General features: G+C 37.3%; 1 protein-coding gene across 1 annotated transcript; it reads right to left on the reverse strand.

The window, feature by feature from the left end:
* Positions 1 to 1,155: 1,155 nt before the first annotated feature.
* On the reverse strand, positions 1,156 to 2,671 carry LOC143628875 (FBD-associated F-box protein At4g10400-like). Its single transcript, XM_077098330.1, has 2 exons — positions 1,574 to 2,671; positions 1,156 to 1,479 (listed from the first exon to the last, which is right to left on the reverse strand). Exons 1-2 carry the CDS (start codon positions 2,669 to 2,671, stop codon positions 1,216 to 1,218), a joined length of 1,362 nt encoding a protein of 453 aa, XP_076954445.1. The 3' UTR covers positions 1,156 to 1,215.
* Between the last annotated feature and the right edge of the window lie 21,477 nt (positions 2,672 to 24,148).

A 24,148-nucleotide genomic window follows, 5' to 3' on the forward strand; every position in this document is an offset into this window, starting at 1 on the left:
AAATGAGCCCGATCTTGAAAAACTACTCACAAGCCAAGCTCATTCGCACCCCTAGTCAAAAGTACAAGAATGACCTGAGGGTTAGAAATAGCCATTTAGGTGAGTGACCAAAATGACATGCTTTCAATTCAACCATAATCCAGTTTGACCCGTTACATGAGTAGCGCATCTTACCACCTCCACACAACATAGGCTTATGAATTGTATGATGGTGATAGCTAACCAAGCCATTGACAAAGAACTCTTGTTGAATTCAGGGCACATGAAACATGTTGAATTTGTCCACTTAACTTATTTAAATTTAAAATGTAGGGTTATGTTAATTCAATCAAATTGATGAAGGTTTCATGTGAAATTGACAAGACTTTTAAGGAAATAATTTGAACTAAAAGCCTTCATCAGTTCAATGAATCAAGTAACCCAAACACAACAAACCAAATAAGTGTGGATAAATTCAGCAATTGGTTATTAGAACGAGTAAGTAATTAAAGTGTTTGAAATAATAAGCAATCAAAGGACATGGAATGAAACAATTACTAGAATCCTAATAATAATTAACATCTTACGACAGGGAAGTCGAGAGGGTTTCGGCGAGTCAATTTCTCCTCGTCCGGAGCCATACAAACAACCATCCACGTCCGACGTCGTCGCCCAAACGATGAAAAACTGGGAATTGACGGCGGTGATATCCAAGAACGCACACAAGCGTTGCAAATCGACGTCATATCTTCTTCCAAAAGGGTTTACAGAAGCAAAGCCAAGTGATATGATAGTCTCCTCCTCCTCCTAAACAACTCTTTCTTATCTATAAGGGGTGTTACCAGTAATTATGGCCAACATTAAGGGTGGATTGATTTCTTATAATTACTTAATCCTACTCAACTCAACTCAACTCAACTATTATTATTTATTTACTTTTCTACATAGTCCAGGGACCATTTTGCAATCTTAAGCTACTCTTGTTTTTAAACATAAGAAGCTGGCTCCATTGATATAAAGAGCTCAAACTATAAAATAAATAATAATAATAATAATAATATTCGAAAGTATAATATGTGAAGATAATGCAGACAACAAATCCAGTTAAGAGTAGTTGTGATAACTGAAAACCAAAAGTACTTGTTCATGTAGCATACATCCATTCCATTGCAAAACAAAACAAAACAAATACGATGTTCATTTCCCAAAAGCTACAGAGCGACTAGCAGACGGAGTTCAGTTTCTATGGAAATGGATCTCGCAAGACCTGGAGGCTCTAGGTAGATTAAGTAAGTGTGAACAAAACCGGCTTTCTTCTTCTATGCTTGACTTTTCCAAGTTGATTGTTACCCTCTTCAACACATTTGCATTCCCCAACAAGAACTTAACAAACGGCATGTCACACTTCCGTCCCATGAAATTCAAAAGCTTGATTGTTGTAAGTTTTGCTAGCATACAAGCGGGAACCGACTTTGGTGCAATCCAATGAGAACCTTGAAGCTTTTGTCGTTAACACAAAACAAACAGGTTAATTAGACAAATGCATTCTCAATAATATTAATATAACTAAGTACAAAATAATATAGCAAACTACCTTTTCAATATATATCTCTTCTAACTCGGGAGAACTTTCAAGAAAATTTAGAATCAGCCCAAAGTGCCATAAGCCTTTTAGCTCCAAGTGCTTCATATTTAGAAAGACGGGAAGAGGTGAAGCGAATAGGATCTTATGTAAAGAAGAGTCTTCGGATTGTGTCTCTCTTATCTTTTGAAGAAAGAGTGATTTAACTCCGCTTATTCCCTTTAGAAGCTCAAACGACAAATTATTAAATGATCTTTTATAGAAAGAGAAAGATCCCTCAACCAGAGCCGGCACGTTCTCCATTACAAATAACGATCTTAGTATCCCATCAAAAGATAAATGTTCAAGATTAGGGACACGCAACACAACTTTGTTAGTACGTGATGAATCTAACAAAGTGAGTTTCAATCTTTTCAACGTTGGTATATTGAATACGTAGTCTTCTACACCACTGTGCCACACAACTTTCAAAGATAAATTTTCAAGTATAGGACAAGCAAGGATGAGTTTAAACGCATATACTAAAGGATTGGTATACACCACAATGTCAAGGGTTTTCAGGCAAGGAAGGCTGACGACAGACGGGCACTCCCAAACAGTGCGAATAGGACTTTCAGGATCTAGTCTTAGCTTTGTGAGTGTTCTGCAAGTGAAAAGGCTTGAAGGCAACTCCAAAAACTTAACTTGTATGTCAAGCTCACGAATGTTTAACCTCACCGCCTTATCAATCCAGTTTGATACGCTTGACTTTTGAACACGGTTACTGGAAATGTTTAACCGAAAAAATTCAAGTTGAGATGTTTTGCAAGACGCAAGTACCCCATCCACAGATTGTGCTACATTACCCGAACCAATATTATGGGGTATATCGTCGAAGTCAAGCTTTGTGATGTGCATCCAAGTGTATCTCCATCTTTTAGATAAAATGATTGTTTGCACGGCATATTTTGTAGGCATTAGAGAGAGTATATGTGATTGTAACTCTTCTGGCAAGCTGCTAATTAAGTCTGCATTCTTGGAACTCGCTGTTTGTTTTCTAGAAAACAAACCAAAAAGTTTAAAATCAGACTTTGGAAAATCTGGGTTTAGAAAATAACTTAAAAGTCTCATCTGTAAGTAAAAGATGAAAAGCAATTAGGGTTTGGAACAAAACAACACAGGACTTAAATCACATTGAATTATTAAATGTGTGTTTCGTTCAAATCACAATAATTCCTTCCCAATAGCCAATACAAAATCAATTTCCCAAAATAAGTGATGACCCTTACTTGCATTTCGCTAATATCCATTACATTATTTTGGAAACAGTGGTGGTTGCCGGATCTCAAGGGATGTGATTGGTTTAATACTTTAATGAGTTTGTAAAGTATTCAAATAATTATTTATTTTTAGAGTAAACTACATGGCAGATATCATCCATATATTTTTAGAGTAGACTACAATGGGTCGGTTCGTGTCACATACCGCTATTCGCAGCGGCAGACCCAAAACTATTTGTAATGAATAGATTAGGCGGTATTTACTGTAGTTGCACCTCTTTTACTTGATAGGTTTTTGTTTTAGGGTAGAGTACAAAAGTGTCTTAGGAGTTTAGATTTTCCTAGACTTTAGATGGACTTTACATTTGATCGTGTTCGTAGTCTAGATGTTGTTTTCTGATGTTATACCTACCTCTATTTTTACCATGCTGCTCTTCCACCGCTTCTTTTGTTATCGGTAATTTTCTATTTAAATATCTTTAGTTCTATTTATGTTGCATACCATGTGTTTTGGAGTCGATTCAATAGGGCAATCTCTCAATCGACCTGTTCTTTCTTATTAAACTAGCATTTTTATTTTGTTAAAATGTTTTGCTGTATGAAATCAGCTTTTTTATAATCTATAAATTAATCTGTATAATAAAACTCGAGCTAATAGTTTTTTTAATTATCACGTTACATTATTATTCTATTTAATATACAGATTATTTTAATGTATAATATACAATTGATGGAGATCAGTTTTTTTAATATACAGATTACGTTTTATGATAGTAAGTGGAAAATTGATTTCATCCAAAATTTCGGTGAAGATTTTTCATAAGTCGCTAAATGCTAAGATCCAGAAATTATATGTTTTTCAAAACATCTATCTATCTATAAATGTAGGTCCCATGTGGGTGGATCTAACAATAGTCTTGGATCAACCGAGCTTAGTGCTAGCGGAAATCATACTAAGCCATTTAAGCGGTCTCGAATCTTGAGATGTTATTTTTCGGATGGTTTGAGTGTGAGAGAGAGAGATAGAGAGGTTTTCAAAAGATTTTTCTTTTTGAATATCAACAACCAACATACTTCTCATGGCATGCTTCCTATTTATAGGGAAGCATGCATGAGAAGTAAGTCACATCAAATGCCTAATGGGTTTTACAACATTATTTATGTTAGGCTTATTACATCCAAAACTAATAGCTAAAGCCTAGAACATGTAATTACAATACAAAATACTAAAACAAAATGGGACTAACAATCTCCCTCTAGTCTTTAGTATTGGAACTCATCGGTGTCGTAATCCAGCCAGCCGTCCTCGGGTAGTGGAAGTTCAACAACTCTTCTAACAAATTTGTTGAAGGCTTCCACTATCCGGTCTGTGTTCTGACGACCTATGTCCTCGACGGTTCCCAGGGGTGAATTGTAGAGCTTCTTGATATCTTCTATATGTAGACCCATAAGCTCATGCTCGTCAAACACTCGAATCTCGTGCATATCACGGTAGTGGATGACGGCCTCACCGGTTTTATTATCAAACTCCCAGTCACTGAAATCTCGGAGAGTGTTGGGAAGATAAGGCTCGCCGTGATAAATCTCGTGACAGTCTTTCGGTGCCCTGTATCTTCACATTGTGTGAGGCTCTCCGGTAGCTGGGTCTATCTCCTTTGGGTTCTTGTACTTGCGACCCTTATTCGGCTCAAAATCTTTGTAGTCGACCCTCGATTGACGATGAAGATAATCGGGGATCCAACTATCCAAAGTACTCCCAACCGCACCATGACCTAAAGCTTTTCGAAGATAATTGATGTCAAGCTCTGGTAATGATTTCAGCTCATGGTGGTTGAGATAAATCAGATCACCACTATATCGTCTAATCGCCCAACACGCGTTCTCCTTATTTTACTTTGCATATATAATCAGCGAATCATTGTGGTAAGGATAGATGAGATCGCGGGCACATGCACGACTTGACACAAATATGATTCTTTCTCTTCCTCTTTGGTGGTTCCTGTGTCAAGTCGTCAGTTGGATTAGAGACGGGATCAGCAGCGGGAGTTTCTGAAGCTTGAACTTGAGCAAGAGGAGTGTCTGGATTAGGTGAGTAGTTTATGTAGTCATCTTCAACCCCTTCCCCTGTATTCTGATCAATGAGTTGCTCCAAGTTCTTTCCCACTTCAATAAAGTCATCCATAACACCTGCAAAGTCATCAGGAAATAAATCTTTATGCATGTTAGTAATTTGCGTATCATGCTCCCTGACTTTGCCAGCCGAGTCGTGAGCAGCAGGGTCTTGAACTTCGTATTGATTGTGTGGAGGTGATTGAGTGTTATCTCCACCTCCACCTCCTGCTGCCCCGGCTCCTCCATCTCCTCCATCATCATCACCATCGTCATCATCATCGAAGCTATCATGAACGTCATCATCGTCATCGTCTTCTTCATCATCATCATCGTCATCACCATCGTCACTTTCAACATCAACACCTTCCTTCTCACCCTCATTACTATCACCAACACCGCTAGATTAGCCGCCCTGTTGTACTAACCGACCAATAGTCGCCTCTCCTTTAGACGCCTCAACCCTAACTCCTCGCAAGGCCATACTCGGACCTGCGGTAGGCTGCGAACCACCAGCCTAAGAAGTCTCACCAGACCTTCTCCAGCTTCCGAAAACCGTATCAAGCCTATCCTCCAGACCATGAAAAAAATCATCTTCATGAATACCCATAAGGTCTGAGGCCGCTTGGTATTTGCTCACCATTTCTTCATTTGTTCTAAGTTGAAGCTCGTTTAGACGGTCCTGTTCCTTGATATTTTCCTGAATTGCCTCCATCTCGGCTCTGAGTGAATCGAGGGAAGCGGATGAAGCGAGCTGATTCTCTAAGATTGTAACTCTTGAATTTGTGGCCTCACTCTCCACATCCCACTTTCAAGTGGCATCCTCGATCTTCTTGTTAAGACCTGTCCTGAGAGCACTTTCAGATGGCAAGTTTCTTTCCAGAGTGGCCAATCTGTTTCCAAGTCTTGAATTATCTGCTCTCAGGTTTTCATTTTCTGAAGCCTCTCGGTTCATCAGTACTTGAAGATTCTGGATTCGGGTGTGGAAGGTGTTTGTCAATAATCTTTGATTTTCAGCAAGTGCATCACTTGCTTCCTTCTGTTCTCCAACACCCTAATCCTTTCTTTCAGGTCCGCCTTTTCTTTCTTATCCTCAAGTGCCTTCTGTTTCATGTCTTTAATGAATTTGAGAAGCACGATTTCCCGTTCCGCACTTTTAGCATTGGATTCCTCCAGTGCGATGATACTATCGAGGATAGGATCAGCGTACACTGGAGGTGTCGAAGACATTCCTCGGGAAATGGGTTTGGGTGAGATAATGGTGGATGGTGGGGTGGTGGACATTATGGGTGGGTGAGGTTGTTTGCAAAGGTAGGGTGAAGGGTTGGGTAAGGATTGGTGAAGTTGTAGTGGTAGTTGGTGTTGGTTGTATCATAGGTGGGGTTATGGTTTGGGTTGGGGAAGTTATAACGGTCTGGCTCCATAAGCTTGTTGTTTGGATTGGTGAGCTGAAGACTGATGAAATGAATATGGAGGTGGTTGGTTAGGTGGTGTTGTGATTTGAGAAGGTTCGGGTTCGATTTGGGTAGGTTGTTTGATTGGAGTTGTAGGTAGGTTTTAGGTTGGTGAGGGTGGTATTTGGGGTAGGAAGGTGGAAATTTGTTGGTCTATTGGAGTGGTTTCAGGTGAGGATTCAGGTGAGTCATGGAGTAAGGTTTTGGTTTTCTTGGATTTGGCTTTCTTTCTTGTCTTTGGCTTCTTGTGAGTAGGGATTTGGATTTTTGTTACATCTAATGCTTTGAGGGCTTAGGCTAGGGCTTCTTTGGTGATTTTGGGTTGGTCGGATGGTTTGTCTTGTGAGGAAATCTTGACAAGAAACTTGGTTGACTTCTGGGAGTCCCCAAGTTTCCTCAGATGCTTCAAGTGCAGCTGGTCTTCCTCTTCCTCCTCAAGCTCAATGATTTTGCCCTTCTCAGCCTCCTTCCTCTTTAAATCGTGCTTGGCCTTTGTGCGGTCCTCAAGAGGCTCATCAGACGAATCTTGTTCTGCCTCGACCTCTGGCTCATCTTCCTCTTCACTTTCAATAGATGCCTCATCCCCAGCAGGCTCTGTTTTCTCAAACAATCCAAATTTATGACCCGACCTTGGTCCTACATACTGGTGTCCCCTTCCTTTGGTGCTAAGCAATACACCAAAGATTGACATCTTGATCTCATTCACATGATAGGGCTCGGGATAAGACTTCTTGTACTTAACTTTCTTTGATCCTGGCCTAGGGACATACGGAATTAGATCATTATGAAGCATATGTACAAATCTTGGATACATAAGCCATGTCGCCCCACTCCTAATATTCCCCAACATGCATAGGAATATCCTTCGAGAGTAATTGAACTTCTCTCGAGTAGTCAGTGCAAACATAATACGGACCCAGTCAGTACTCATGTAATCAAATCCTCCACGAATATCAGCAAAGCAATGAGTGACTATGTGGAATAGAAACCTCCAGTATGGTGGAAGATGTTTCTTCTCGAGGCTCTTCCACTCATGTCGTATCCCATCTGCGTAACAAAATCACCCAGCTTCTTTCTATCACTCTTCTCATACATATAATTTGGCTGGTCAGCAATCTTCAACACCCGTCTAATATCTGCTTCAGTGATGGTCAGCTCTTTTCTTGCAACTGTTTTTGTAAACGATAGAGAATCATTAGCAACCTTGTCAAACGCCCAGAAGTCCAAGACCCCACTTGTAGTAAATAGCTGGGGCAGTTGAGATGGCATGTGCAAGGGGTGATTGCTTGAGCCCCTTGACCATAGAAGTGAATACTTTATCTGCCTTAGACTTAGACAGCCCGAGAGCACAAAAAATATTATGACCCTGAAATTAAACCATAAGATCATGAGAATCATCATTAGAACAAAATAAGTTATATACTTATGCATTAAGTATTCACATATTAGATAATTTAATTAATTAATTATAGTTAATTAATATTATGTACATTATAATTTTAATAAGTTAATAAGTTAAATTTTGACAATTTATAAGTTACTAAGTCCAGAAAGTACTAAGATTAAGTCTAAATCAGCTTATAAGTTCAAACAGTCCAACAATCCAGTATCTTCAGTTTGAAATTTTCAAAAATTTTGCAAAGTATAACTTTTTCGCATGACATTCATTTCACTTCGCATTAGCCCAAGCGAAGCGAAACAGTTGTTTCGCTTCGCATGATCTCAAGCGAAGTGAAGCAGAGACTTCATTTCGCTTCGCATGAGCCCAAGCGAAGCGAAACAGATTTGTTTCGCTTCGCATGATCTCAAGCGAAGCGAAGCAGAGACTTCATTTCGCTTCGCATGAGCCCAAGCGAAGCGAAACAGATTTGTTCCGCTTCGCATGATCTCAAGCGAAGCGAAGCAGAGACTTATTTCGCTTCGCATGAACCCAAGTGAAGAGAAAAACCTTTTTCATGCGAAAAAGTTTCACTTTGCCTTTTTTGATCTTTTGTTCATTTCGCGTATGTCGCCAAGACCCGAATTGGGTTTCTGGAAAGTTTAATCCTGAAACACTTTGGTTTACTTGGTCAATTGAACCTCAGAACCCATAAACGAACCCTATAACTACAAACTGTACAAAATCAAATCTAAACTAATACATAAAGATGATAAACATAAATCTAAGGTCCTAAGAACATATTATGACCATCAGGAACACCAAAAATTATGAGATCTGTGTTAGATCAAGCCGACGGTTCATGAGAACCGCCTTCTTGATCTATGAGAACCCAGAAACAAGGATGAATTTTAGGAAACAAAGTGTTTATGAAGTTATACCAAGGGAGGATAGTCAGGATTCAAAGGCATGTTTGATAATGAAGGGTCGGATTATGAAGATTTGAAGAAGTTTTAGGGTTTGAAAGATTTGTGTAGAGAGATTGAAAAGTAAAAGTCTTTGGTGAATAGTGAAAGATATTGTAGGTTTCCCATTTATATAGGGTCAGCCTATCTCGCGATAAGGTCAAAACATCGCGAGTATTTACCGAAAATATACTCTCAGTCCTCGGTCTTTAAAAATATTTGCATTTTCAATCCCGAAAAGCATTTACTCACCGAATCCACGCACTTGTTTAATTTTTATGATTTTATTTTGTCGATTCGTTACTGTTAAACTTTGCACTAACGATCTCTTGAACATAAGCATAAAAATAAAATGAATATAAAAAAAATTAAAATAAAACTAAAAAAAATAAAAAATAAAACAGAAAATATTATACTATACAGGTACTTAATATTTTAGAAAATAAAAACAAAACAAAATAAACTAAAATAAAAGAAAATTTAAAATTTTTTGAATTTAAAACATAATATTTAATTAATTTACATGAATCTTTTCTTTAGTTAATTTACAAAGTACGATCACGACGTGGAATCATATTGATTTGCAAAGCCCTAGATCACGTCTCCATTTTGAAGTTATTTTGACTCAAATTCATCATTGACTGTAGATATTGTCCACCTTTTTAACTTGACAAGTGTTTTGATGTCAACGTGATACATTTGAGATTCAATTTGGCACGATACTTATGTGGTCCCTACTTAATCAGACATGTTACTGATTCCATCATACCTCGGGCTTAGTTTGTGTTAACATATCATCTCAACTTGACTTAAACCTTTCTTAGTTGATCACAGTACTCTTATTAACATACTTGACTTATTGTACACTGTACATATAACACTTTGTGCTTTGCACACTTGACTCGATCTAGAAAGATTGAAATAAAGCAGAAGTTCAGGCCATAACAATCAGGTCGGATAATACCATATTATCGCGCAGTGAAAGTCCAAGGCTTGAACAAAAGAAAGAAAATAAAACAAAGCAGAAGACTCAGGGCCTTAACAATCAGATCTTGTATGACTACAAACGTAGAAAGTCCAAGGCTTGAGTCAAAAATAAATGAAGAAATAAAGCAGAAGTTAAAATTCCTAGTACTGACTCCTTTTCTGACTCTTTTGTTTTCTTTTTCTTGCTTTTCTTGACTTTTTACTTGACTCTTTTCTTGACTCAATGAAAATTAAAATTGACACTGACTTTCATAAGACTACTGTGATCAGGTAAAGAGAGGCTTGGGTATGACATGTGTAATTATATTTCATCCTTCATTAATATGACTTCACGGAATCATGTAACTGCATCATAAACGTATTTCCACTAGTACCTGCAGAAATTTAGGTTTATATCACTCAACACTTACTTGGTTGTTAAGCCTATCTACACATCAATGAATGACTTTGTAGCCTTTTGTTCTATTCTTTTGACTTGCTAGGATCAATACATACCAATGTACTATCACTTTCCATATGGTCGGATCAATTCTTAATTGAAAATTTTAAATATCTGACTCCCTCTACGAAGGAGCTCCCTCTTAACGGGACAATGCTTTTAGAGTTTTCTAAAATTTTCTTAAATAGGAGTAAGGATGAGATTAATATTATATATGAAAATTAAAATCTTTTTGTTAAGTCAAATGACTTGATTTTTGTTTTGCTAAAAGTAAATTTAAAATCTTTTTGATGAGTTAGAGTTAACTCATTTTCTCCCTCTAAAATTGTGACATATTTGAAAAATATTTACTATTTTAAAATAAAAATTTACTCAAAAGAGATCATGCCCACTGACTCTAAGAGAAACAAAAATCAGGCACGACTAAAAGTTTTAGTAAAGAGATCAGCAAAGTTATAGTCAGTATGGACCCTTTTAATGTCGACAAGCTTACGATCATAACAATCACGAATAAAATGTATTTGGATGTCAATGTGCTTAGTCTTTGAGTGCTGGACCGCGTTTTTAACAATAGCAACGGCTGCCTCATTATCACATTTGATCGTGGATCCACAGAAATTCAAACCGTAATCCAGCAGCTGATGCTGGATCCATATCACTTGAGAGCAGCAACTGGATGCGGCAATATACTCGGCTTCTACTGTGGAGGTGGACACAGTGACTTGTTTCTTGCACTGCCATGAGATCACCCGATCTCCCAGGAATTGACATCCACCAGATGTAGATTTTCTGTCCAAGTTGCATCCCCCATAATCATTGTCGTTGTAAGCATGAAGCTCCAAAGGAGATTCCTTTGGATACCAAAGACCCAAACGTGGTCTACCCTTCAAGTATCTGAAAATACGCTTGACAGCCGTCATGTGGGATTCTGTCGGGTCAGACTGATATATGGCACACTGACAAACAGGGAACATAATGTCCGGTCTGCTTGCAGTGAGATACATCAGGGAACCAATCATTTACCGGTAAAGGTGTTGATCGATTGGTTTTCCCAAGGTCGCGTAGCGATTGGAGTCATGAAAGATGTTGAGTCCTTGAAACCAAATTTCTGAACAATGTCATGAACGTACTTCTCTTGGTGTATCAAAGTCCCGTCCTTCTTTTGCTCAACTTGTAAGCCCAGGAAGAAAGTCATCTCCCCTAAGGAATTCATTTCAAATCGCTATTGCATAACCTCAGAGAACTCCTTACACAGATCCTCATTCGTGGACCCGAAGATGATGTCATCAACATAAACTTGGACCAGAATCATATCACCGTTTACCTTCTTGATAAAGAGAGTTTGATCAATGATTCCTCCATTGTATCCATACTTCACTAAATGATCAGCGAGTGTGGCATACCATGCACGAGGTGCTTGGTGAAGACCATAAAGTGCTTTGTCAAGTCGAGAAACGTGATCAGGATGACTTGGATCTTCAAAACCTGGCGGTTGACTGACGTAGATCTCTTCCTTTACTTTCCCGTACAAGAAAGCAGTCTTCACATCCATTTGATACACTTTGAAGTTCATGTACGAGGCGTATACCAGAAAAATGCGAATTGCTTCTAGTCTGGCTACCGGTGCATATACTTCATCGTAATCAAGACCTTCACGTTGCCAAAAACCTTGCACAACAAGCCGGGCTTTATTTCTTATGATCACCCCCTTGTCATCTTTCTTGTTTCGGAACACCCATTTCGTTCCGATTGGCTTCTTATTTTCTGGTTTCTCCACTAGCCTCCAAACATTTAGCTTCTTGAACTGCAATAGCTCATCTTGCATGGCTTCAACCCAGGAGTTCTCTTTCAGTGCAGCCCTGTAGTCCTTGGGTTCTACCTGTGAAATAAAACAAGCAAAAAGACATCTGTTAATGTTACCGGAAGTACTGTGTGTTTGGATGCCAGCGGATGGATCTCTAATGATGTTCTTAGTCGGATGTCGACGATGAATTGGTAGCTGTGGAATCTGGTCGACATGCTCGACTGGAGTGGCCTCAAGCTGGATAGACAGGCTCTCTATGGGATGAAAAACAGTGGTTGCAGGGACAGAAGCTCTTGGTTGACGATCAATTTCACCTTCTTGCGGTTCGACCAAGTGTTCTGGAGCAATGGGACCTTCCCATAGGTTGTCATAGAATGGAACAACTACTGCTGGAACAGATGAAGTGTTGGTGTTGTCAGAAGCATCGTTCGGACTTGGTTCAACTTGCGCATTTGATGCATTGACCTCCATTGCAGGTCCTTGATTGTCATCTTCTGAGGGAGGTGTGGGGACAGATTCCACCACACTTGGTTCTGCAGGAGATGGCTCTACTTGATCGATTTGAACATTTTGATTGTTGTCGGCTGACACATATGATACAGAATCTGAATCAGTCATGTCTTCAACAATTGGCATTCCAGTGGTGTCGGCAGAGGGCTGCTCATCATTAACCGGGGCTGGTTGATTCGCCACAGGTTGTATATTAAGTATGGGTGCAGCAGCAGCTATGTCAACATGTCCAAGATCTTTCAAAACAGCATGCATCAGGATAGACTGATCATCAGCAGTTCGAACAGGTTGAGAAACAACAGGGGAAACCATTGGTACAGTGGGAGTCATGTACATTCCACGAAACTGCTTGAACAAACTTTCATAATCAAACATCCAGTCCGGACCATTGTATGCATCAGTAGGATTCAATTCTTGCCAATCAATGTTAAAAGACTCCAAGATTACTCTAGTTTTCTTGTTGTAGACCCGATAAGCACATTTGTCAGCAGCATAACCAACAAAATAGCACTCATCCGCCTTTTCAGCAAACTTGGAGGTCGTTCCGGCATTTGTTTGGAGTATGGTACATGGACATCCAAACGTTCTGAAGAAATTCACCCTTGGCTTCGTTCTATAAAAGACTTCATACGGAGTCTTGTTCAGTCTTTTGTTCAGAAGCACACGATTCTGGGTAAAGCAAGCAGCGTTGATGGCTTCACCCCAGAAGATCAATGGCAGTTTAGAATATGAGAGCATTGTTCTAACGGCTTCCACCAAAGTACGGTTTCTTCTTTCAGCCACTCCATTTTGTTCGGGAGTGTAAGGTGCGCTAAGTTGATGAATAATTCCCGTGTTGTGACAGAATTCATTCACCACCTTGTTGTAAAACTCTGTGCCATTGTCACTTCTGATACACTTCACCTTCTTATCAGTTTGATTCTCAACCAACACAATAAACCTGAGCAGAAACTATGATGTCTCGTCCTTGTGCCCTAAGAGAAATGTCCAACTAAACGCGAGAAATCGTCAGTAATAACCAGACAATAGGCTTTTCGACCTATTGCCAATGGTTGAATTTGACTGAAAAAATCCATGTGCAACAACTGAAGAGTGGAGTTTATGGAGTTGACGGTCTTGGGTCTATGAGGGAGCTTGTGCTGTTTGCATTTAGAGCAAGATAAACATTTTTCAGCACAATAGAATTTTACAGGTAAGCCCCTCACATGGTCACCTTTAACCAACTTATTCAAGTTCTTAAAGTTGACATAACCCAAACGTCGATGCCATAAAGATGAATCGTTCTCCGAGGCCTTGGACATCAAGCAAGAAGCAGAAAGCATGGAATAATTGCTTCTCATGTCCAGAATGTATGCATTATTATGCCTCGGAGTACGCAACATAATCCATTCTTCAGGGACCTTAAAACCTGGTTTTAGAATGAGACATTCATTTTCTGTAAATAGGGTTGAGAATTTCTTATCACAGATTTGAGACACACTAAGCAGGTTGTGGTTGAGCTGTTCCACCAGATTAACCTCATCGAATGTTAAAGTACCATTCGAGACTTTCCCTTGTTTGGTTATTTCTCCTCCAATGTCGTCGGCAAAAGAAACGTGTCCACCATCATATGATTTGATGTCGAACAACAGGGACTCGTCTCCTGTCATGTGTCGGGTGCAGCCACTGTCCAAGTACCAAATGCTGTTGACAGGCCGTTCTGGCTGACCCTACACACACGAACAACCAGTTAGTGGATGGTTTCCCGAGACGTGCTTGTCTTGAGAAGATTAAACACAAAATCACCAAGTTTAATTTTATGATTTATGAAAATGTAATTCTTTGGTGAGTCAGAATCTGAAGAGCAATCCTTTGAGAAACCTGAATTATGATTTCCTCGGTTTTGAAATGATTTTCTTGATTGCCTTCGTTTTGGTTTAGGCTTAATCACAAAATCTTCTTGATTAGCCTTTGAGAAAACTTTTGAAGGGTTCTTAGGCTTTTCAACTTTAGATCCCTTAGCTAACCGCTTCCTTTCTCTTTGGGTTAGCCAAAATGGTTTCTTGAGTTTTTCGGTTCTTTTGGGTCTTAAATCTGTCTCACTGGCTGAAGTGTAAGTTTGGTTAGGCATTTTCTTGGTTTGATCATTATACTTAGGAAATGTCTGACCAAACTTACTGTTGAAGTCTCTCTGTTGCTTATGACAGTTCTTGCAATGTCTTGCAAAATGAGACGGATTGCCACAAACAAAGCTACATTTTCTTTTGATACAATTATGGATATCTTGATCACTGAGATATGTGGAATAAGGTGATGTGGTTAGGTTAACTTGTCTGTAACCTGTATCTGTCTGATAATAATGAATATTTGAAAATTTTGAAGCAAAATAATTTGAATGCCTAGGTTTCTGTTGAGAAAAATAATAGGCATTATCACACTGATTATAATATTGAGAACTATTGTTGTAATTTGTATTTTGAGAAAAAGAGTTTTTCTTTGGTGGCACATATTTATAGGAAGTGCTAGGTTTTTCATTTACAAAACTTGATTTCTCTTTAGTTAAGTTCTCAAAATGATGATCAGTTGATGAACAGCTAGGGGTTTTCTTTTCACCATCCTTAGCTTCGATTGTTTCATCAAAAATAGTTTCACATTCCGAATCAGATGAAGAACATTCACTTTCATTACAAACATTTATACAACTGTCATCACTAGACGATTCACAAAATACATCCTTTGATCTGGACATTAAACTTCCTAACATAGACTCACACACTTTATTACAGACAGGATTGTTAATCGTTTTTGTTAGAGACCCACACAAGATTCAAAACGTGGTTCTAATTCTCCTTTTGGTTTACAACCCTGGTTAACCTTCCCACAATCACCACTTACATCACATGCTACACAAGACACGTTGACGTTAGACTTATCAGATGACGGAATTTGAGCTTTTGATGAAGAGGCGGCAGGAACGAATTTCACTGGTTTTGGTACCTTAATAATCCCATAGGCTATCTCTTCATTAGGAGAAGTATTATGGGTAGGCAAGTGTAATTATCATTCATTGGTGGAGGCACCGCTGAATAATCATAACCTAGTTCCCATTTAACTTTAGTACTTCTCTGAGCTCCAATAAGATCATCTAATCGCTTAGATGATGCTTCAAATCTTTCAACTTGTTTTTCCTTTTCTCGTTTATCAGAAAGATCAAGTTTTAGCTTTTCAATCTCATATTTTAAGTTGTTAATTATGTTCTTGTAATAGATGACATTGTGCTTTTCTTGAAAAATTTTAAGTTTGAGATTTGCAACATCATCGTGATGAGTTTTGATCTTTTCAACATAGATCTTGTCGGCCTTTACATATTCAGCATTTTAGTTGACGAATTTTTGCGTTTTCTTTCAAAACTTCATCCTGAAGATATCTATAATATGTAACTTTATTCACGCAAGCTTGAGAGCAAAGATTTTTGTTTACCTCATCAGTGGGTGACGCATTAGAACTTGCAACAGTAGACAGAGAAGCTTCATCGTTTGTTATGAAAGCCATGCCAGCCATGTTGAGAGGATTTTAGAGCTCCTGGAATTGATCATCCCAATCCATACATGTTTGGACCTCCGACTGGGAGACAAGGGCCTTTGAGTTTGTACTTGAGTTACCCTTGTGTGGATGATTTCCAACTCTTTGAGCTGAGCTGCTTGGCTTCTGCATTTCATGTCTTTTTCCAGCAATTTTGCTGTTTTCTTCCTCTGTCACTTTGGTCACACGAATATCATTTGCTGGCTTTGAGGGATTCGTGCATTCTCGTGAAAAGTGACCCATCTCACCATAGTTGTAGCATCGTAGCTTCGACTTGTCAAATCCAATCCTTTTCCTGTCAGAGTCATTGAAGCTATCCTTCCCATACGTCTTCATGAAGTTTGTGGCTATTTGCACAGCCATATTGCCATTTGGTACTTGATATCCATCTTTTCAATTTCCTTCTGATTGATATCTTTCAAATCCCCAGTCTCGAAGTGTGGCGGCAATAGATTTCCCTGCAATAATTCTTCATGACATGACAGAAAGGCATGAATTATTGAAGCATTTGAGTCATTTAACAATGGAAGAGCTTCACAGTAACTTGAAGGTTTCCTTGGTTGAGGTTTTGAAGATGAGGAAATCCCTTGAGCTTTTAATGCTTGGGCAACCGCACTGTCGACTGCCTTCTGAAATGAACTTGTACTTGAAGAGTCTGATTGATTGCTGGTTGAGATGAAAGCAGATGGTTGCGATGGCACGCTTGGGGAGTACTTAGGAATGGTTACAGGATATACGTTCTGTTGAGTCTTGCTTATGAAAGCAGTTGGCATTGAGGAAGCACTACTCACTCCAGCTTGATTCAGGGAACTTAGATGATTGTTCATTCTCATCTGCTCATCCATTTCAAATGACTTGATAGTAGAAATCAAATCACTGTTTGTCATTTCATTCAGATTGGTTGTTCTCTTGATCGTAATTGTGTTTGTGCTCCAATTATAGGGCAACAAATTCATCAACTTGTGATTGACCTCAGAGCTGGTTATGTTGATACTGGCAGCTCTGACTCTAACCATCTGCTTCTCAAATCTCTTTACCAAATCTAACACAGATTCACCTTGTCGATGGTTGAACATATTGAACTCTTCCTTCAATAGAGCCTTATTGTTTTCCCTAATTTCAGCATTGCCTTCAACCTTTTCAACAAGTGCTTCCCACAAACCCTTTGCACTTGTGTGTTCACGAAGAGTCTTAGTGATCATTTAAAGACAGACAGTTAAAATGAGATATGCTTTCTTGTCTTGTGCTAATAAATCTCTGTTTACTTGATCATAGTTTTCAACAGTCTTAAGTTGTTCCCCAGCATCAGTGCGAGTGACAGGAATATGTGGACCTTGTTCAAAACATCTCATCAGGTCAGTTTTAGTCAATGAGATGTAGTTCATGAACCTCCATTTGAAGTCGGCAAAGTCCATTATGAGGCTTTTGAGGGGTTCCAACTTGGTTTTCTAACAACAAATATCCCTTTAACAACTCATAATCTGTGCTCGTCATGGTCTTGGTAGTCTCAAACACTTAACAACCCTTAAACAGCTTAAAAATCAACACAGGCAACTTTTTCGCTCGAAACAGACTCTATGCGAAGAGAAAAAGTTGTAAGCGAAGAAGGAAATTTTAAGCGAAACAAAAAAGTGAACAGTGATGCGAAGCGAAAAAGTGAAGCAAAGCGAAAAAGTTGTGAACAATGATGCAAAGCGAAAAAATCTAAAGCTTCCAGAAGCAATCTTTCACGGGGATCTGTTCCACCTAATTTGTCAGTACAAGGTCAAAGGTTGGTACTCTGATTTTGATGCCATGAGAAGCAAAAATCTTAACTTGCTAATTTATCACTTTGAAAAACCCGTAATCACCAACTTTAACACTGTCAAACCCAAAACCTTTGGATCTAAGACCTGTACACTTGTTGTTTTTCACCAAGAACACATTCTAAGATATTTTATGAACTTGAAGTCGAATTTTTTTGTAGTTTTCTTGTTTTTGTTGTTTTTGTGATTTTCTTGTTTTCTTCTCCTCAAGATCAAAACCTAAGGTTGTGATCCAACACCTTCAACTAGTGAGCCGAAGCTCTGATACCAATTGTAGGTCCTGTGTGGGTGGATCTAACAATAGTCTTGGATCAACCGAGCTTAGTGCTAGCGGAAATCACACTAAGCCACCTAAGAGGTCTCGGATCTTGAGATGTTATTTTTGGGTGGTTTGAGTGTGAGAGAGAGAGGGCCGAGAGAGAGAGATAGAGAGAGGTTTTCAAAAGGTTTTTCTTTTTGAATATCAACAACCAACCTACTTCTCATGGCATGCTTCCTATTTATAGGGAAATATGCATGAGAAGTAAGTCACATCAAATGCCCAATAGGCTTTACAACATTTTTTCTCTTGGGCCTATTACATCCAAAACTAATAGCTAAAGCCCAGAACATGTAATTACAATACAAAAGACTAAAACAAAATGAGACTAACAATAACTAGTAGAAGAGCCCGCGCGTTGCGACGGGGACGCTAAGGGGATTTGCTCACAAAGAATTACATGTCGTTTTATAGGGTGGGTTTATCCTCCCATGTGACCTAGGTCATTGGTGATTATTCCTTGCATTTTAAAGAATAGAAACAACCTTGAAGCTGAAATTAAGAATTAAGCTGAAATTAGGGGTTTTGAAGCCCAAATTTGTAATAACAATTAGTTGGGAGTTGATTTGTTTCTTGTTTGTGATGTATTGTGATGTAACTTGAAGAAACTAAACGGCAAGTGTTATTGTTATTGGTAATGAAATTATTGGGAAATGTTGTTTTGAAGAAAATTAATTATGATGTTGTCGAAGAAATTCAAATTAAATTATGCACAAGATCACTTATGTTGGAAATTAAAATTTGCAGCCAAATTGATTAGTCATACATATGATTCTTCTAATAGTAAAGATTGGAGACGCTAAAATTAAAGAAAATGCATTATAGATGGCACTTCTAGATGGTTTGGTGGTACTTTGGTCATCTCTAACAAAGAATAGTGTGTTCTTATGTTGACAGCAGATTTGTAAAAAAAAAAAAAACAAAATAAATCATCCAACCTGTCTATAAAACATCCAAAAGGAACTTCAAAAGCAGAAATTACCATTGTATTCGTACAACCAAATAAACATCTTGATAACATCAAACAGATCCTCCTCCGTGTTGTCTGCTCCCTTGGCTGATACGTTACATGGTTCAAAATTAACATCTTTATAGCATCAACATTCCACAAACCACTTACCTGGTACTTGTCACCATTCCATAGCACAATATAATCAGCAGTATGTTTCCTTAGAGCATCAAGCAACTTGGTTGCAGTTGGTGTAAGTAGTCACGTGCTTTTGTTAATCACCTTCAACACATTACCAATCCTCTTCATTAGATACTCTCTAACATAATCTAAAGTGATATGATTGCTTGTCCCTTCCTTAAACAAGCTGATACGTTCTACATAAAATGTTACCACGTTAGGCCCATATACTTGCCGTGGCTTCATTTTCTTTCTCGGTTTCCCCAATTTCTTGTTTTATAAAGAACCAAAGTCATCTGAAGACTCATTTGTTTGACTATGAAATGAATTCTCACACAACACATCATCAGCAACTTCTCTAACACCCTACACCATAAATGCAAAGCTATCATGCTCAATTTCATTTCTCAATTCCTTCACTTGCTGCAATATAAAATGTTAGGCATTCCCATCATCCCTCGTCATTAATCATATTATCATCCCTGGAAAAATATTGATTAAAATGGGCATTGATATAGACTAAAATTCAAGAGATAAAATTTTAAAACAGGTAATATTTTTGGAAAACTTCTTTTAGATTAATTATTATTATTATACCTTTTAATTTTTATTGAGTTTGTACCTAGGAATCAAAATACAAATAGGATTCTAGAAACGACAATATTTTGGCTCCTTTATATTCGTTTGTCATTTTCTGTAAGTGAAAATATACGATTCATCACTTTTTCAAGAGTTGTAAAACTAAGGGCAAACTCAAGCTCGAATTTAAACTCATTATATAAAACTTATATGATGATTGGGTGAAAACGATCCACCTCTAGCCATTACAAGTTAAAGAAGAAAGGAGACAGGAAAACGCATTAAATCTTACCTCAATAAACCGTCATGTCTTGCACTCTTGCAGAAGCCAAATCACCTAAGCAATAAGAATGAAAAGCAATAAGTTGGCAATCAGTAATAAGAAATTTACCTTACAACTAATTTTGTGCCGGTTTCCTTTAAAATTTCAGCCCGATAAGCATCCTGGAAAGATTCAGTTTTAAAATTTCTCAACCTTAAAGCCTGATTCCTCGGTTAACCAATTCAAAACCTAAACCGATTTCTCAATTTCTGTCACCAGAATATTTTTCTAACTGAGAAGATGGACAGCTTGTTTGTGTTTTGGCCCGGGAACACCAATCAAACAAACACAAGTGATTAACAAAACTGTTGCCATAAAATGTGATGACTTTTTTCCATCAACTGGAATTATTTTCCAGAGCCAGGTATTAATAACGTTGACTTGCAGAAGTCAACTTGAAACAAATTTATGAGAAATGTCTTACACCCTGATAAACTAAACTTAAGAACGTCCAAATCATATTCAAGAACCTGAACTGAATTGAAACCTTTTTAAGACGACTGATTTTGACCCGAACCAAATTGATATGTTTTTCAACTGACCTGTTATAACCTGAAGCAATCGATACTTTTTAAAATGACCAGTTTTGAATTGAACCAATTGAATATTTATAATTACCTCTAACTGAAAGAGTCACAAAAAGAGCATTCCCACTATACTTCTGTTAAAAGATAAATTGCAAAACGTAATCAAATAAAAAGGAGGCCTTAAAAAACATATCTCATTCAAAACGCTGTTTTTTTTTCTATTTTTGCAGAAAACTAACAGGAACTCGAGATCGGCTCGTAATAGCTTCACTTATCGAGCCCGAGCTAGCTTTCCTAAACAAGCCTATTTTTATTTAAAATATTTAGTATATATTTATTACCCTTAGTAATCTGACCTGAACATGACCCAACAAATTTAATGAATTAAACGAAGTGCAAAGAAATGTTAAAAACAAAGCAAAATATATTTTTTTGTAGGCACGCAATGTAAAATGAATTTTATTTACCTGCCATTGCTGCAGCACGTGGCTGCTTGGTCAGTTTATTGCCCAATCCAATGGATAATTAATCTCAAACGGGCCTGCAATAAAGACGATACTACCCTTTACACAAAGTATTGCACAAATTCACAAAGTATTATGGCAAGGACATGTTAAAAAAAACCAAAAATATTACGTTTAGACCAAAAATCTTACATCTTTTTCAACTACCAGAAACTGCCAATAATCCATACTACCTCAGACACACACATGTTATCATAATATCCAAATTCAAGCACAACAAAAAAAAAAGTACCCCCTAGTCATCCTGCAAATGCTCAACGAATAAAAACAACATCAAAACACTAAATAATTTAACTTTAAGAACATCATAAAAGCGTAAATAGAAAGTAAAAAACATAAATATTCATACACAAGAGTCCTTGACAATGAGCAGTAAATGCGTGCAGGTCCAAAAAATCAACTTTTGTGCAGGTAAAGATGGGTGTCGGTAACTTCAGTCTTTCGTAATAACCAAAGACGAACCGAAACGCGTTCCATTAATACCAATTCGGTTCAAATTGAAGATTTAAATCAAATCATTGCAAATTCGGTAGTGATTTTTGTTTTTTTTTTTTTAGTTTTCTATTGTGAAATTTACATTTAACCACAAACACTTTTAATTTAGATAAGATTTCTTTAAAATTTAAATATGTTACCATAGGACTATATCAAATTAAGTTTGACATTTCTACATTGCAATTTAAGTTATGCGTATCAGCACGTTAATGAGTCTAACAAAATTATCAACATTTATTTCCTCCATTGTGAGTATAGACATCATAGAAGAGAATAATAACCATTTAAGTTATTATTCACCAGTTCAAACATGGCTGAAGAATTTGCAACAATAAAGAAATATTAATAAAAGAAACCTTTTATTTGGATTTTTGGGCTGAGTTTTCAGTAAAAGTATCCCAGACATCCTTAAACATCTTCTTCGTCTATTTGAATCTGATAACGTATTTCAATAATCTTTCATTCTCCCAGGCTTAGCAAAGTTATCTCTTCTCATAGTTTAGTCAACCTCTCTTCCAATTGTGTGACCTGATATAAATAAATATTTAGTCTAACTAAAGTATAACAAGATAAAAGGGAAAATTATTCATTTCAACAACCTGTTTTCTTGGCTTCCACATTTCACAGGGCGTCCCCACGGGTGGCGCTTTACTCATAAAAAAGCTTCAATTTCCTGTTCTGTAAATCTTCATCAACTGAAACACAAATAACAAATAGATTCATAGTTATTTTAGTAAATGCAATCCATCAAAACAAAATTTCTAGTTGATTCCGATCCAAATAGAATATCAAATTGCGTTGATCTGAGGTTATAAAAGTAGATTGCGTAAGTTGCAATTCGATTCAAAACCTAATTGAAAAGTTACAATCACAACAATTCAAACTACCTGCAATAGGCTCCAACAACAAATGGATTTGTGCAAAATTGAGAATACATACCTGCCATGGGTGAAGTCCAACGACTTAAATACTGAAGAATTGAAGCCACAAATGGATTTGTGAAGGGCTGTAACGGCAAGAAGCTTTGAATGCATATTATAATAATGCAATGAATTAAGAAGTTATTATAAAATAGGCGTGAGTGGTGAATTCGGGTGACAGTAGGGATAAACACGGAGACGAATTCGACCCTTTATCAACAAGGCATGGATTGCAACAATTAACGGACGATGCTTTCAATGATTGGGACGGTTTGTTATTAAAAGTGTAATTGAATCAATTCATTAGGTATTGTAACGGTTCAATTGAATCGTAAGCAATTAGGATGACTATAAGAAATTGATTTATGAGGTGTAACGTATACATAGAGAGAAGGAGAGGAATTAAATCAAAGCATTGAGGTTGACTGTTGGATTGAAGTCGCCGGCAGGTAGGGCTGGAAGCCGGAGCTGGATTTTTCAGGCGAGGGCAATTAATTCAACGGCGTCTGATGGAGGAGAGTTAAGGAATCTGAAGGGTTGCCTATATGTAATATAGATAATATAGATATAGATATTATAACTATAATCTATATATAATATATATAAATGAAAACCCTAAAATCATACGTGTCGTGATGTGGTTGCTCCCCCGTTTAATGGAAGTCACCAGATTGCTTGATTTTTAAATAGAGATCTCTCATTAATTTAACCCAAATTCATGGGTATTGGTCTTACCAAAACCAGATAGCTCTTAAACGGGTTATAACATCTACCAATTATTTGATATGAAAATCCTATAAAATAGGGATATACTAAAATTTAATATCCAATTTAGAAAGAAAAAGATATTACTTATAATTAATAAACAATTTTATAGTAAAAACCATAAGCGTGTCATGGGTCACCAAATCCAGAAAGCTTTTAAACGGGTTATAACATATCATTTATTTATGAAACCCTTTCATCATCAAACCCTAAGTATATTATTAACTTTCTTACAATAAAGCAAATTAAAATCCAAAAAATAAATATTAAAAAACAAAAAATGTAAAACAATCATTCTCTAAAACCATCAGATTGCTTTATTTGTAAATGAAGGCTTCTCACGCATTTGACCCTATTCACGGGTAAAGGTCTCACCAAACTCAGATAGCTCTTAAATGGGTTAATACATCTCATTATATTAAAAATTAATCTCATCAAATATTTGATATGAAAATCCTATAAAATAGGGATATACTAAAAATTAATATCCTATTTTATTTAAAAAAAAATTGTTAGACTCCGAATCCCTGGAATCATACAGTTGGTAATCATATCCAAAAATTCTCAAAAATTTAAAGTCTAACAAATTCATCTTATTAAAAATCGTTTCAGAGTAATAAAGAGCGGAAAATCACAAGTACTAAAACCAAGTTCCCAAAACCCGGGAATTATGCCCAAAACCAAACTTCAATGTATTTAATAAAACTTTAAAAGAAAAGTGTTTATTATTATTAAA

This window comes from Bidens hawaiensis, unplaced genomic scaffold (assembly GCF_021521415.1).
Source record: "Bidens hawaiensis isolate Kalapana, Puna unplaced genomic scaffold, B.hawaiensis_p1.1 tig00005080_1, whole genome shotgun sequence".
NCBI lineage: Eukaryota > Viridiplantae > Streptophyta > Magnoliopsida > Asterales > Asteraceae > Bidens > Bidens hawaiensis.